This window comes from Arachis ipaensis, chromosome B07 (assembly GCF_000816755.2).
Source record: "Arachis ipaensis cultivar K30076 chromosome B07, Araip1.1, whole genome shotgun sequence".
Lineage (NCBI taxonomy): Eukaryota > Viridiplantae > Streptophyta > Magnoliopsida > Fabales > Fabaceae > Arachis > Arachis ipaensis.
The window spans coordinates 27,707,108-27,721,256 of NC_029791.2; the positions used below are offsets into that span (position 1 = coordinate 27,707,108).

The following is a 14,149-nucleotide window of genomic DNA, read 5'->3' on the forward strand; positions in this document are numbered from 1 at the left end:
AAGCTGATGGAGGTTTATATAGACGACATACTAGTAAAGATACAAAGAGAGGAAACGTTGTTATCCGACCTCACTGAAGTGTTCAACACCATAAGAAAGCATGGGATGAGACTTAACCCCACAAAGTGTACCTTCGCAGTAGAAATTGGCAAACTCCTGGGCTTCATGCTCACTCAAAGGGGGATTGAAGCAAACTCGGATAAATTCCAGGCCATACTTAGCATGAAAAGCCCGACCTGTGTTAAGGAGGTCCAGCAGCTCAACGAAAGACTAGCGGTTCTGTCCAGATTCCTAGCTGGCTCGGCATTAAGATCTCTCCCTTTCTACGCAACACTAAGGAAAGGAAAGAGGTTCGAATGGACCCCAGAATGTGAAAAAGCCTTCCAAGACTTCAAGACATTCCTGGGGCGACCACCCATCCTAACCCGACCCAGGGAAGGTGAAGAACTAATCGTATACCTCACCATAGGAAGTCAGGCAATAGCTTCAGCATTAGTCAGAGAAGACGAAAATGGGCAACACCCCATCTACTTCATCAGTAAGGCTCTACAAGGGGCTGAACTAAACTATCAAAAGATAGAAAAGTTTGCCTACGCCCTTATACTCATTTCTCGATGACTCCGGCCATACTTTCAAGCTCACACTATCAGAGTATGGACCAATCAACCTATAAAAAGCATTATAAAGAAAACAAACTTAGCTGGAAGAATTCTACAATGGGCAGTCGAGTTGTTCGAGTTCGATCTCAAGTATGAAGCTCGAACAGCCATCAAGTCCCAATATCTGGCCGACTTCATTGCATAATACACCGATACCCCAGACGCCCCCGCTGGCTGGAACCTCTACGTTGACGGTTCATCAAACAAAGCTAGAAGTGGAGCCGGAGTAATCCTAGAAAGTAATCAAGGAACTCAACTTGAGCTCTCCTTAAAGTTTGAGTTTCCCGCCTCAAATAACCAAGCCAAGTACGAAGCCCTACTTGCAGGTTTGAAGCTGGCTAGGGAGGTCGGCGCTCAAAAGCTTACCATTTTCAGCGACTCACAGGTAGTCACCTTGTAAATAGAAGGGAGCTACCAGGCTAAGGATCCCACCATGAAGAAATACCTAGACAAGACCAAAGAACAACTCGGAAAATTTATGGGATATGAGATCCAACATATACCTCGGGAACAAAATCCCTGAGCCGATGCACTTTTGAAACTAGCCAGCACCAAACCTGGGGGCAACAATAGAAGCCTCATCCAAGAAACACTACAAAATCCATCAACCTCGGAAGAAAAAAAGGTCCTAAGCATATCAGACTAGGACCAAGGGTGGATGACTCCCATAGTCAGCTATCTCAGGTCTAAAACACTTCCCGCAGACAAAAAGGAGGCAAAAAGGCTAGTACGAGAAGCGCAGTACTACACCATAGTGCATGACATCCTATATAGGAGAGGAATCTGTACACCCCTCCTAAAATGCGTCCCGACCTCCGCTACGAGGGAAGTTCTTGAGGAAGTCCACAGTGGCATGTGCGGCAACCACCTCGGGGCGCGAGCTCTTTCCAAAAAAGTACTCCGAGCTGGTTTTTACTGGCCGACCTTGCAAAAGGAAGCAACAGAGTCCGTCAAAACATGCCCTCCATGTCAGAAGCACGCCAACTTTCACATCGCACCACCCGATGAACTCATTTGTGTCACTTCACCCTGGTCATTCGCAAAGTGGAGGCTCGACCTCCTCGGACCTTTCCCTCAGGGATCAGGGCAAGTCAAGTTCCTAATTGTAGGAATAGACTATTTTACAAAATGAATTGAGGCTGAACCTTTAGCCACTGCCACCGCCCAAAGAAGTCGGAAATTCTTGTACAGGAATATTGTCACAAGGTTTGGGTCCCATACTCCATTACCACTGACAATGGCACTCAGTTCACCGACACGGGCTTCAGAAATCTGGTAGCCGATTTAAAAATCAAGCACCAGTTCACCTCCGTAGAGCACCCATAAGCCAGTGGACAGGCGGAAGCCACCAACAAAGTCATACTGGCTGGGTTAAAACGGAGACTACAGGACGCCAAGGGAGCTTGGGCCGAATCACCATTCCTATGGGCATACCGGACAACACCACACTCAACCACCAGAGAATCACCATTCCAACTTGCTTATGGAATGGACACAATAATTCCCGTGGAAGTAGAAGAAGGATCCCCTAGAATGATCCTCTACAATGAAGACACCAACTTCCAAGCTCAAAGGAAAGAGGTCAATCTACTTCCAGAAGTCCGAGAAAGAGTTCGGATCAGAGAGGCAGCCCTAAAGTGTCGAATGGCTCTAAGGTATAATCAGAAGGTAATCCACCAAAGCTTTGCCACCAACGATCTCATCTTAATCCGAAATGATATCAGAGCAGTTCGGTCAGGAGAAAGGAAGCTAGCAGCTAACTAGAAAGGGCCATACCGAGTTACAAGGGTACTATGAAAAGGCTACTATAAGGTGTCCGACCTCGAAGGGCGAGAGCTACCAAGGTCATGGCATGCCTATAACCTAAGAAGGTAATATAGCTAGAAAATAGTAAAAGATCTTAGGTCAAGGTGCACTCTTTTTCCTAAAAAGGTTTTTTAATGAGGCGCCAGGCCGAGATCTAAAACACTGCCCGACCTAGAAGGGTAAGCACTCTCATGTACACACTTTTATTTATGTTTTTATCTCAGTATTATTTGAATGAAATTTATCAATTTTCTAAAAAGTTTTCTACCAAGACGCATTAATCTAAGCTCATAAAGCGCAAAATTTATCGCCCGATTAAAAGAGGTCGGCAAGGTGAAGTGATAGAAGCAAGATAATACAAGAAGTTATAAAAAGTAACCCAGAAAAAGTGACCTGACAAGGTCTAACTAAAAATAAATTAATAAAGCCCGATAGAGAAGTCGGACTCAAGGTAGTGAACTCGTAGTTTTTACCTCGACTCGTTAAGCTAACTCAAAATCGTAATTCGTTGAATCGTAAGACGGAACGTAAATATGACTCGTAAATTATAAAAATTTAGAAAATTTAACAGCAAAAACTAATTTTACAGAAAGTAAAATAAATCTCAAATAAACTAAATTATCCATAGAATTATAACTAATATATATATACCATAACAAGTCAAAAGTCACAATTCAACACAAATTCACAACTCACAAGTTCATACGACACTAAAATAAATTCAAGTAGCAAATAAACCAACCAAACTACTAGAATAAACAACTAATTAACTAAAATCTAAACAAGTTATTTAATAATCATTTTATTCTTCATCAGTCATAAAATCTTCACGAGTTTCACAAACTTCTGCATTACCATCTTCATCATTATCAGGAGCAGGAGGAAGAGGTCCTTGGAGAAGTTCTTCAAACTCATCATCATCAAGATAAGGAATTGTCAAAGGATCCTTAGAGGCACCAACAACTCTATTACCACTTGCTTCATCATTTAAATCAGGATCTGAAATTAGAGCATCTAAATCTTCTTCTTCTCCATCTTCGTCGGCAACAATCCACTGTTCATCAGCGTCCAACTCATCAAGACTATAGTCATAATCAAGACTTCTTCTAGTTTGTTTTTTCTTTGCTAATCTTGAGTTTGTCATCACAAACACAACATCATTCATGGTTTTATCTTTTAAACGGTTTCTCCTTTTTATATGAACCTTTCAAAAGTAGATAAAAAATATTAGTCAAACAACAAGATAGAATTGAAGAATTAACAACCAAATTTATAAAAGTAAAATGCAACTTATATTTAATTACTAACCATCTCAAAAGCGCTCCAATTATGTTCACATCCAGATGAACTACATGTCAAATTCAAGACACGAATTGCAAATTGTTGGAGCTCTGGATGCTGATCTCCATAAGAATCCCACCATTGAGCTGGAGTTTTAGTATAAATTGCATTTTGAGCTACTTTACTACCAAAAAATACTTTTCGAGTCTTAAAATCTTCAAGTTGAACATCCATCTTAGTGATTAAATCTGGATTTCCTGTCATCCTTTCTATATAAGCATAAAACTACTTCTTAAGCTCATAAGCAATTTTAAAACCAGAGCTATAATGAATTTGAGGATTCAAATAATAGCCTGCAGCATGCAATGGCCTATGAAGTTGGTTGCCCCATCTTGCATCAATAATATCCCAAATAGGTATATAACTAAAACATAAAAAAATTAATAAATTATTTACAAAATAAACAATATTTTCAGAATTGCATTAATTAAAAAAATAAAATAATTAAAAAATAAAATAATTAGACACTTTACTTTGTCTCAACTCCTTGAAATGCATCTCGTATTTTCTCCTTTGCACTTGTCATTTCTTCATAAATAAATCCCATTGCCGGCTTTTCTTCTGAATCCACCATACAAAGCACATGAAGAAGAGGGTAGACAGCCCTCAAGTAAATTACCACTTCTTTCCAAAACACCTTATCTAACACCACACTTGCAATTATCTTTCCATCTTTTGTCTTTGCAAATTTACTAGAAGTCCATTGATCAGAAAGAAACATTCTTATTAAGGAACCTTTGTTGTCATTGAAAATTTGAGACATCCCAAAGTAAGGTAAGAAGTTGCAAAACGGGTCATACCCGGTCTCACCAAATCTTTCCCCTTAGTGTGGATGTGTAGTAGTGCAATAAGAGCAGTTCTAGCATATATGTAAGTAGTAATCTTTCTACCTTTGTAAATTGTGTCCTTGTGAAGTGTTACTTTTTTTTCCAAGTCTTCTAACATTAAATCAATGCAATGTGCTGCACAAGGCGTCCAAAACAACTTGGATGACATTTTCTTCACCAACCTCTTCAACCACATCATCTATCATTTTAAAGATTTTATCAGCTGTCTTAGTAATATGAGAGGCATCAATAGATTTTAGAAAAACAGTCCCTTTAAGACTATTAACCAAAAAATTTAGGATGGTCCGTCTTCTCTTATCTGTCCAACCATCAGTCATTATTGTGCAACCAACCTGCTTCCAATATGCTCTATGTTCCTCTAGTGATTGTTGAACAAGCTCCACGTGTTTCTTCAAAAGAGGCACCCTTAATTCATGGTAGGATGGTGGCTTGAATCCTTGTCCATATCTTATAGCTTTCTCAAATATTCTACTGTATTCCTCGCTCCTTGAAACATTAAAGGGGATGCCATTGTTGTAGAAAAAAGCACCAATTTCTAAACATACTTCCTCTCTCGAATTCTTCTTAAATATATTGTTGATTGTTGTTTGAGTACTAATGCGTGTTTTCTTGAATATGTTGCCATCTAGTTCTTTTCCTTTTCTTTTTTCACCGGTAGTGTCAACTTCTTTAGTAGCTTTCCCTGGGCTTGCCCCATCCATGCTTGATTTTTTCATCAAATTCACTTACAACCCACTTACAACATCCCACATTTGCTTCTTAACTTTATCACTAACAGCTGTACACACCCCAACATCTTTTTGAGTTCCTGCTAAGTGGTGTTTCAATCTATAAACTCCTCCTGAAAAAACTTTATGACAGTATTACATTGTATTTTCTTTCCATCTTCTCCAATAGATATCCCGTGCTCCCATCCTACATCAGTTCTACTTCCAAAAGTATTCTTAGAAACTTTTCTTTTATTAGCGATTCCAGCTGTACTTCCTGACTGAGAAGCTGGAATGTTAGTCGGATTTTCACTTGCATTAGCTTGAGTCGATGCCATTCTTGTTCAGAAAAAAATAAAAACAATGAATATTCAATGAATCAATTCAATATCATAGAAAAAATTCAACAATTTAACAAAAATTATAGAATTGTGTTCAATTTCAAGTACAACCATCTAAGTTCAACAACAAAAATTTAACAATCCAATTTAAACAAAAAATACTAGCATAACAAAAATTCAAGAATTATATTCAATGACACAAGTCCACAACAACAATTCAGAGATATAAATAGTCATAAAATTATTGGGATAATATAGGTGACAAATAATGAAGACATTAAGATATAGATAGTTATAACATGCATGAAATAAATATTATTGCAATAAAATCATAAAGCTCAAATAATGAATGTACACATACAATTTAATTTTATATGTTATATAGATACATAGATAGATAGCCTTTTTCAATAAATATTATTGCATACAAACCCCACACCAATATAGTGTAGTAGTGCTTATTGCTGCACAACTATTAGTACTGTCATAGTTGCTTATGGTGAAGAATTGAAGATCAAACACATTACAATTCAGCAACTTGGTAATTGGTATAAGCAATTAATTAAAATGCATTAGTTGGAATGGAAGCACAATAATAACACAACAAGGCTTCTGAGTTGTGAAAAGTAATAAGGCCAGCTATCTTGTTCTTGTCAGGGTTTATTCAAGTGAGAACACCACCACATACATGCCTCAGATCTTGAGGTAAATCAACATAAGGCCAAAGGTTTAATCGTGCTAGAATTTTATAACTCAGCACTTATTTAATTATTGTTATAGTTTATTTTATCTGATAAAGAACAAATATTATATAAGCATCACTTGGATATCTAATTCAACCAATTGTAAAATATGTATGTGCTAATGGTTGATGAATTTAAAATCCTGAATCAAATCAAATTTAAAGATTTATCTATATGGTTAATTATTATACAACAGGCACATAATCTAATGTCCCTTATTTATACAAACATATATACACCAAAATAAGAGAGATAAGAAATTCAAAAGTACAGGACAGTAAACAAGATTAATTAATGGTTAACAAATCTTATCAAAAATAGGTTAATAGATTGAGTTGGTTGAGAGTTGAGATATGCAAAGTTCTTTGTCTTGTCCTCTATAATGCACTGAACCAATGCTGTGAAAGTTATGGTCCCTAACTAAATTTGTGACTCCTGACATTTCACTTACCTGATATTACTTTAAAGAGTAATGTCTTTAATTATGCAGAATTCTTTGGTGTGAAATTGGTAGCTATAAATTCCTTGAATTGAAAATGGACATTCCTATTATTGGTTGGTTGGTAGGTGATGTTTCCTATAATATAATATATGTCCATATAATTTTACAATCATGTAGCATGTAAGTCAGATTCCTAATGGCAGTTACTTTCTTTTCAATCTTTTTTAGGAAACACAAAAATTGGCCTAATTAGTCAAATTAGTTAGGTACATTGCTTGTACTTTTAACACAAATTAGGATGAAATTTTGCAATATATTGACATAGAACCACAGAAGTAGCGTTCAATTATCTTACTAGAGTGAGGAAGTGATATGCTTCTTCTATATATCATATTTGTTACATCTACCTTTTAGGAAAGCTTATAAGGTTTGCTAAAGAAGATTAATGGTTTCAGATAAAGGGATAATATATTGATGCAGACGCCGCCAATTACAGCTTCTTTTTCTTTGAATAGAGAAGTCCATGTTATTTACAGATTCTACTACAGTTTTTTCTGAATTTCTAATAAAGTCACTCAAGTCTCAAGGTAATTAAACTCATATATATAGAAGAGGAACACTTAGCTAGTTAGCTTAATTAAAGTGTCAAGAATCAAGATAATTATTATTCATAATTTGAGAACTACTATCTTAATACATTTTATGTTAAACATTATTGGGCATAATAAATTAAGACAGGATGCTCAGAGATTAAACTCAATCTTTAAGTTCATGATGGCTACCATGAATTGGTTAAAGCTCTTGAACAAATGTTTGACACTACCATACCTTGTAATCAACTCTATCCCTATGCCTCTATATCATTTACCTTTTTTTCCTAATTAAAATAAGATTGAAGAGGATAAAGATTAAAGAGGTCTTAACTCTTAACTTACCTGATGAACTAGCAGCAAGACCCAGAGATAGAGAGGAAGAGCTAGAGAGTCTCGCAAGTTGCAATCACAAAGTGATGCTCACGGCCTCACGCAGTCCAACCACCACCAGTTTGAGTCGATAACACCAGCAGAAAATCTCACGGCAAGTCGGCGATGCTCCAAATTGGGGTTTTCGGTCGTGCAAAATTTAAATTTCAGAGGAAAAGAGAGACAGAGTCAGAGATTGAGACTTCAGAGTTCAGAGAGGTGAAAATTTAAAATTTTGGCGATAGAGAATTGGAGATAAACTGTAAAAGTAAGGGAGATTAAGAGATTAGAGACTGTTACTCTGCTAGGGCTCCTCTTCCATGGTCTTCTATTGGGCTATTGGGTTGGGTTGGGCTGCAATCAGGGGCTCAAGGCCAAGAAAAAGAACTTCTTCAACCTGAAACGCAACCATGCAGCAGAAGCGACGATTTCGGTGACTCTGCGATCTTCAACGGTGATTTCACAGGGAGCAACCTAGTTCTGGACGAGAAGCAGAAGCGCAACGGAAAGATGAAGTAGAAGCATATAATCGTGCGTTTCCACGAGTTTACATGCGATTTTGACTACCTTGGTCGGACTAATGAAAGGATCACTGAAAAGGGACAAAAACATCTCACAAAGGCAAAAAAAAAGGTTAATAAACCAAGGCCCGAAATGTTCAGCAAAAAAGGTACAAGCCCAAAAAAGGATTTTACCTAAAGCAAGAGCATGACCTCGAAACGGAGCTAAAACGTCATCCAAACAAACTATAAAGAAAAGGTTCCCCATCGGGACACTACGTAAAAAGTTGTTGGAATACGACAAAAAAGCCCGGATAGCAAAGGCATACAGATCGACACCACAAGGAGGTGACCCAAAAAGACAAATAAGACCTCGAAAAAAGAGAATAAGTATAAGTCCAAAGGTCGAAAAGCCCAGCTAAAAGGGTACAAAACTCCTGAAAAGAGATACTACTCAGAAAGGATAATCCCAAAACAAGGCTAAGAAGGTCGTCCAAACAAACTAAGAGGGTTCTTTATACCCAAAGAAGTTGTTTGAAATTCGACTAAGAAGCCCAGACGACAAGTTGCAAAGACAATATAGCTGACTAAAGAAAGGAGGTAGCCATCGCAAGGGAAACCAAGGCAAACCCCACCTCAAGGAGTTTCAAACCAAGGATACCCAAAACACCTATATAAAGGTTGAAGAGCAACCTCCTCCAAACAAAGGTTGAAAAACAACCTCCAAATACAAAGCATAGCAACACAAGCAAAGTCAATGCATCATTCAACATAAATTAAAGCAGTAAAGACTCAAAGGCTGCCTAAACGGCAGCCCAAGAATTTAAAGTTTTTGTTGAAATAAAAGTTGCTAGGAAGCAACTAAGTGTCCAAGAGTCACCCACAGGAACTTACAAAAAACTAACAAGTTCAACAAAGTCCATAGGTCGGACTATACTAAATACATAATCAAAACAGAGATATAATAAGGAATCATAAAGGATCCAAAGTCACATCAATAGCAGCACCCTGAGGCGAAGGTGGGATCGTCGAGATAGGGACGGCTCCAACAACCCCGTCTGAACCAGTCAGGATCTCTAGGCCAGGCTCAGAAGGGACCACCTCAGTTGAAGGGGCTGTAGAAGCTGAAGTTGCAGAATCCTTGGCTGGAGGCACCAGGAGAGGACCTTCATCTTCATCATCTGGGGCAGGCACGATGTTGCCATCCTCCACCACATTATCCGACTGAACAAGGAGAGGTCGAGCTCGGGAGCAAGAACCCGGACTTGGGCTTTTAGATTTTAATACATCTCGGTCATACTACTCACCATATGACCTTGAAGCTCGGCATAATCGTCCTGAGCAGACTAAAGTCTCTCCCTAGTCTCCAGGAGCTCGCCATATGTGCGGGTATAACTCTCCTTGTACTTTTTAGCTGTCTCCTCGGCCAGATTTGCAGCCGCCTCTACTACAGTAGCTCGAGACTTCTCCTTCTCAAAATCAAACTCCAATTCAGTCACTTTGGCATCCAGATTGTCTTTTAAAGCCTTAATCCTATCATATTCAGACTTATCATCCTCCATAAAGGCTCTGGTAGCACGAACCGAAGACTCCCGGATAACTCGGGATAATATCGCACCAAGATTGGCCATTCGAATACTATTGCTCGTTATGAAATCAAGGTAGTGAAGGATCGAAACGTCATCCAGAGGGACTTTGCCATGAGGAGCAATCAATTCCATGGCAAAGGCCACACCATCAAATTTTTTGTCATCAAGGTTAAAAGTCCCAACAGTCTTTTGCTTCTTGGGAGGGGGACCAGCAGCAGTAGGAGAGAAGGCAGCACCAGAGGTCATCTGAGATGGGTTAGACGGAACTGTCCAAACTCTCGGGGTCGGGATAATCTTCCTTGGACCCTGAGACTCAGCCGACGACTTCTTCGGAGGTAGCTGTGCCGAAGACCCCTCCCCCAACGTCTTATTTGACAGATTTTGGGCAGCCACCGCCTTCTTGGCCTTCCGAAAAGACTTCATAGAGTCTGATGATTTAACCATCTCTGAAAAAAGAAGCCAGGAAAATAATTACACAGTCGGAAAAGGATAAATTCACAAACAATAGAAGAAAACTATTTGTAAAGAAAGAGGTCGAATGCTACCTAGCTCAGCACGAAGGAGGGAAGGATCTCCTAAAAATCTCTTCGTATCCAGATGAGGAGGTTCTCCCTAATGCTCCTCTAAAACACCCACAAAGGCCTGTTCTACCTCATCTAAACTTTCCCAAAAGTACTTAGGGGCTATGGGTTCTTTTTGCCACCATAAAGGAAAAGTAGGTTCATCATTTTCATCCAAAAAGAAAGGGCAAGCATTCTTAACAGCCCGGACTTTAAAATAGTAGTTTTTAAAGTCCCGAAAAGAGTCGTCAAACATCAAAAACACTTTCTTCCCCTGGGTAGCTCAGAAGGAAATCCAAGAAGCTTTCTTCTTGGCCACCCCAGGTTTTGTCAACATGAACAGGTAAAGAAAAAGGGATATTGTAGGTCGGACACCCAGCTCTTGGCACAATAACTGAAAAATCTTTATGAAAGCCCAAGAGTTCGGATGAAGCTGTGATCGGGCCACATTACAAGTCCACAGGAGTTCGGTTTCAAAGGCAGTAAAAGGAAGGCTAATACCTAGCTGGCTAAGGAAGTAGTCATAGGCATAGAAGAAAGGACGTTCTCCCCGAGCTGAGGGAGGGAAACTAACCCTTTCCTCAGGATTAGGCGACAATAGTTTGTAATTCTTCTCGTCCTCCCTATTAATACACACCCTATGGAACCTCCTAAGCCTCTCACAGTACTCCGGATCGGCCACAGTAACACACATCAGAACTATCAAATCTAAGCAATCGGCCATACCAGCAGAGACTTTGGTGGACATCTCGACAATATTCTTACGGGAAGACATATAGCAACTACACCTACAACAAGAAAACAAAAAAGGGGTCACTACCAAACAACTCGGATAGCAACAGAATAGGAAGAAATAACCAACAAACATCAGGTACGATAAACGAAAGGGAACCCCAGGTCTCACAAAGAGCAACGAATCAATACCAAAAGCCCAGGGGCACCCTTTAGAGGCAACAACAGAGCAGGATGCAGAAAAGGAAAACGACACAAAAGCCAGAACCTTAACCCTCTCAAATAAAAGAAAATACAAGGAGGCAAACAGAAACCTAGATACTAACATCTCTCCACATAAACAGCAAGATAAAAAATATTGTAACTATCAAGAAACAAAGGCACACAAGAGTCGCCAGGAAAGCTTCAAAATTTTTCAAAACTTTGTACATAAAGAGAGCATGCAAGAGTAAAGCGCAAAGGAGGGCGACAAATAAAACGCATAAAACAAAAAAGGTGTGAAGAAAAAGCACCAACCTGCGGAAGAAGATAAGCGAGCAAGCAGCAAGCCACGAACAAATCTTCACTAAAAGAAAATGGAAACTCCAAAAATCCAAGAAAGGAATGATTTTGGAATGCTGGGACAATCAAAGGACAAACGAAAGGAAGCCTCTCTTCACTGGGCAAATGAAACAAATGAAAGCAAGAAACTGAAAACCAAGGTCTAAGACTTTTCAATTTCAAAATAAAGCGAGGGAATGGAATGGCAAAATAGAATAAAAGCCCAATCAATAGGAATTAAAAGCGCGTGCGCATTCCCAAAGAGGAAACCTCCTCGAAGAACAAAACGCAGCAATAAAGAAGCAAACGCAAAAATGCTTCGCATTTTGGAATAACATTTAAAGACGCAAAACTCGCACAAGAGGGAGCAGACCGGACACAACCGAACAGATGCTTGAACACGACTTCCCTAAAGAGGTCGAAGCTCGGAAGCACAACCTCGGGGAAAGATCGAAGCTCAAGCAGGGGCACTGTTCATACCCTGGACTGAGCTATAAGGTCTGAGTTGCATGAAAACAAAGGATCGACCTCTTTAAAGGTTGGCCCATTACAACGAACTCTTCACAAAGAGCTCGGAAGATCACCGTAGAGGCCCAAGGAGGCCCAGAATGAAAGGACCACCGACTACTAGAAGGCGGTTGGCCAAAGATATGATCTTACTCACAAAAGATAAGATAAGATAACAAACTTATCTCAAAGGAAGATCGTCAAACACTACTATAAATACACTGGAGCACCCAGGTATAACACATACTCTAATTCTACAAAAAACTTGCTTAAAGCCCGTGCTAACTTAAGCATCAGAGTCTCTTGCAGGTACCACCACCCTCCGGTGACTAAGAATCAGCAGCACCTCAAGATCCGGCAAGTCGGACACAACTGCTCCGACCACACCAAAAAATCTCCCCCGAGATCGACCTTCAGTTTCAGGTAACCCCCCGGAACAATGTTCCTTTTATGTTCTTGTATTCTTTAAGTTTTTTAGTCTTGTTCTTAGTGTTCTTGTTAGTCTTTAAAGTGTTCTTAAGTCTTTTTTTGTGTTTTGATCTTAAAATTTTTAAGTTTGGTGTTCCTTTGTGTTACCCTCCAAAATTTTCGAAAATAAGGAGCATTAGATCTAAAAATTTTAAGTCTTGTGTCTTTTGTGTGTTTTTCTCTTTCATCATTAAATTCAAAAATAAAAAATATCTTTTCTATTTTTATTTTTTGCTTAATTTTTGAAAATTAACATTAAAAATTCATATTTCAATTTTAAATTTTTATCTTATCTTATCTTAGTTTTCAAAATTTTAAAAATCAAATCTTTTCAAAATTAAAAATCTTATCTTTTTCAAAATCTTATCTTTTTCAAATTTCAAAATTTTAAAAATCATATCTTTTTCAAAATCAAATTTCAAAATCTTATCTTTTCAAAATCTTTTTCAAATCTTTTTTGTTTCTTATCTTATCTTTTCTAACTTCAAATTTAAAATCAACTCTTTTCAAAACTTTTTGATTTCTTATCTTATGTTTTTCTAATTTCAAATTTCAATTTCAAATCTTCTCTTATTTTATCTCTTATCTTATTTTAAATTCAAATATTTTCTTAACCACTTCTCTCTCTTCTTTTTGAAAACTTCTTAACTAACTCTTCTCTCTTAATTTTCGAAAATTCCACTCCTCTTCTCTCTCTTCTATTTCCGAAAATCATTAACTAATTTTCAATTTCTTTTTAAATCAATTAACTTAATTTTCGAACTTAATTATTAAATAAAATAAAAACAAAAAAATATTTTAATTCTTATTTATCTTATTTATTTATACTTCTTCTCTTCTCACTTCTAATTATTCAAATTACTCCCCCTCTCTATTCTTCCTTCTCATCTTCCCTCTTCACTTTATTTCTCTCTTTTTTCTTCACATCTCACCAGAAGCTCTTTGGTCCAAGTGGCACAAAAAGCTTTCTTCTTTTCTTTCTTTTCCTTTCTTGTTTATGACCAGGAACAGGGATAAAGAACCCATCTTGACTCCTGATCCTGAACCTCAGAAGACTCTAAGGAGGCGTCTACATCAAGCTAGAGCACAACACTCTGGAAGATACCTTTCAGAAAGTTTTAACAAGAAAAAGGAGCTATGGCCGAACCTCAAGAGGAAGCCAGAAAGGTTCTTGGTGACTTCACCATGCCTACCTCTGACTTTTATGGCAGAAGCATCTCTGTACCTGCCATTGGAGCTAACAATTTTAAGCTTAAGCCTCAGTTAGTCTCTCTTCTGCAGTAGAACTACAAGTTTTATGGACTTCCATTGGAAGATCGACATAAGTTTTTAGCTGAATTCCTATAGATCTGTGATACTGTAAAGACTAATGGAGTAGATCTTGAAGTCTACAAGCTGACCTTC

The 14,149-nt window shown here is 38.3% G+C and overlaps 1 protein-coding gene and 1 pseudogene across 1 annotated transcript; both read right to left on the reverse strand.

Annotated features, from left to right (window-relative positions):
• On the reverse strand, positions 3,249–3,631 carry LOC110262371. Its single transcript, XM_021107546.1, has one exon. The coding sequence runs from the start codon at positions 3,628–3,630 to the stop codon at positions 3,268–3,270; it is 363 nt and encodes a 120-aa protein (XP_020963205.1). The 5' UTR covers position 3,631; the 3' UTR covers positions 3,249–3,267.
• On the reverse strand, positions 3,747–5,406 carry LOC107606963 (annotated as a pseudogene).

What these genes read in the sequence shown, in the direction of transcription:
- LOC110262371 (XM_021107546.1), bottom strand. Translation starts at nt 3,630, where the DNA reads ATGAATGATGTTGTGTTTGTGATGACAAACTCAAGATTAGCAAAGAAA.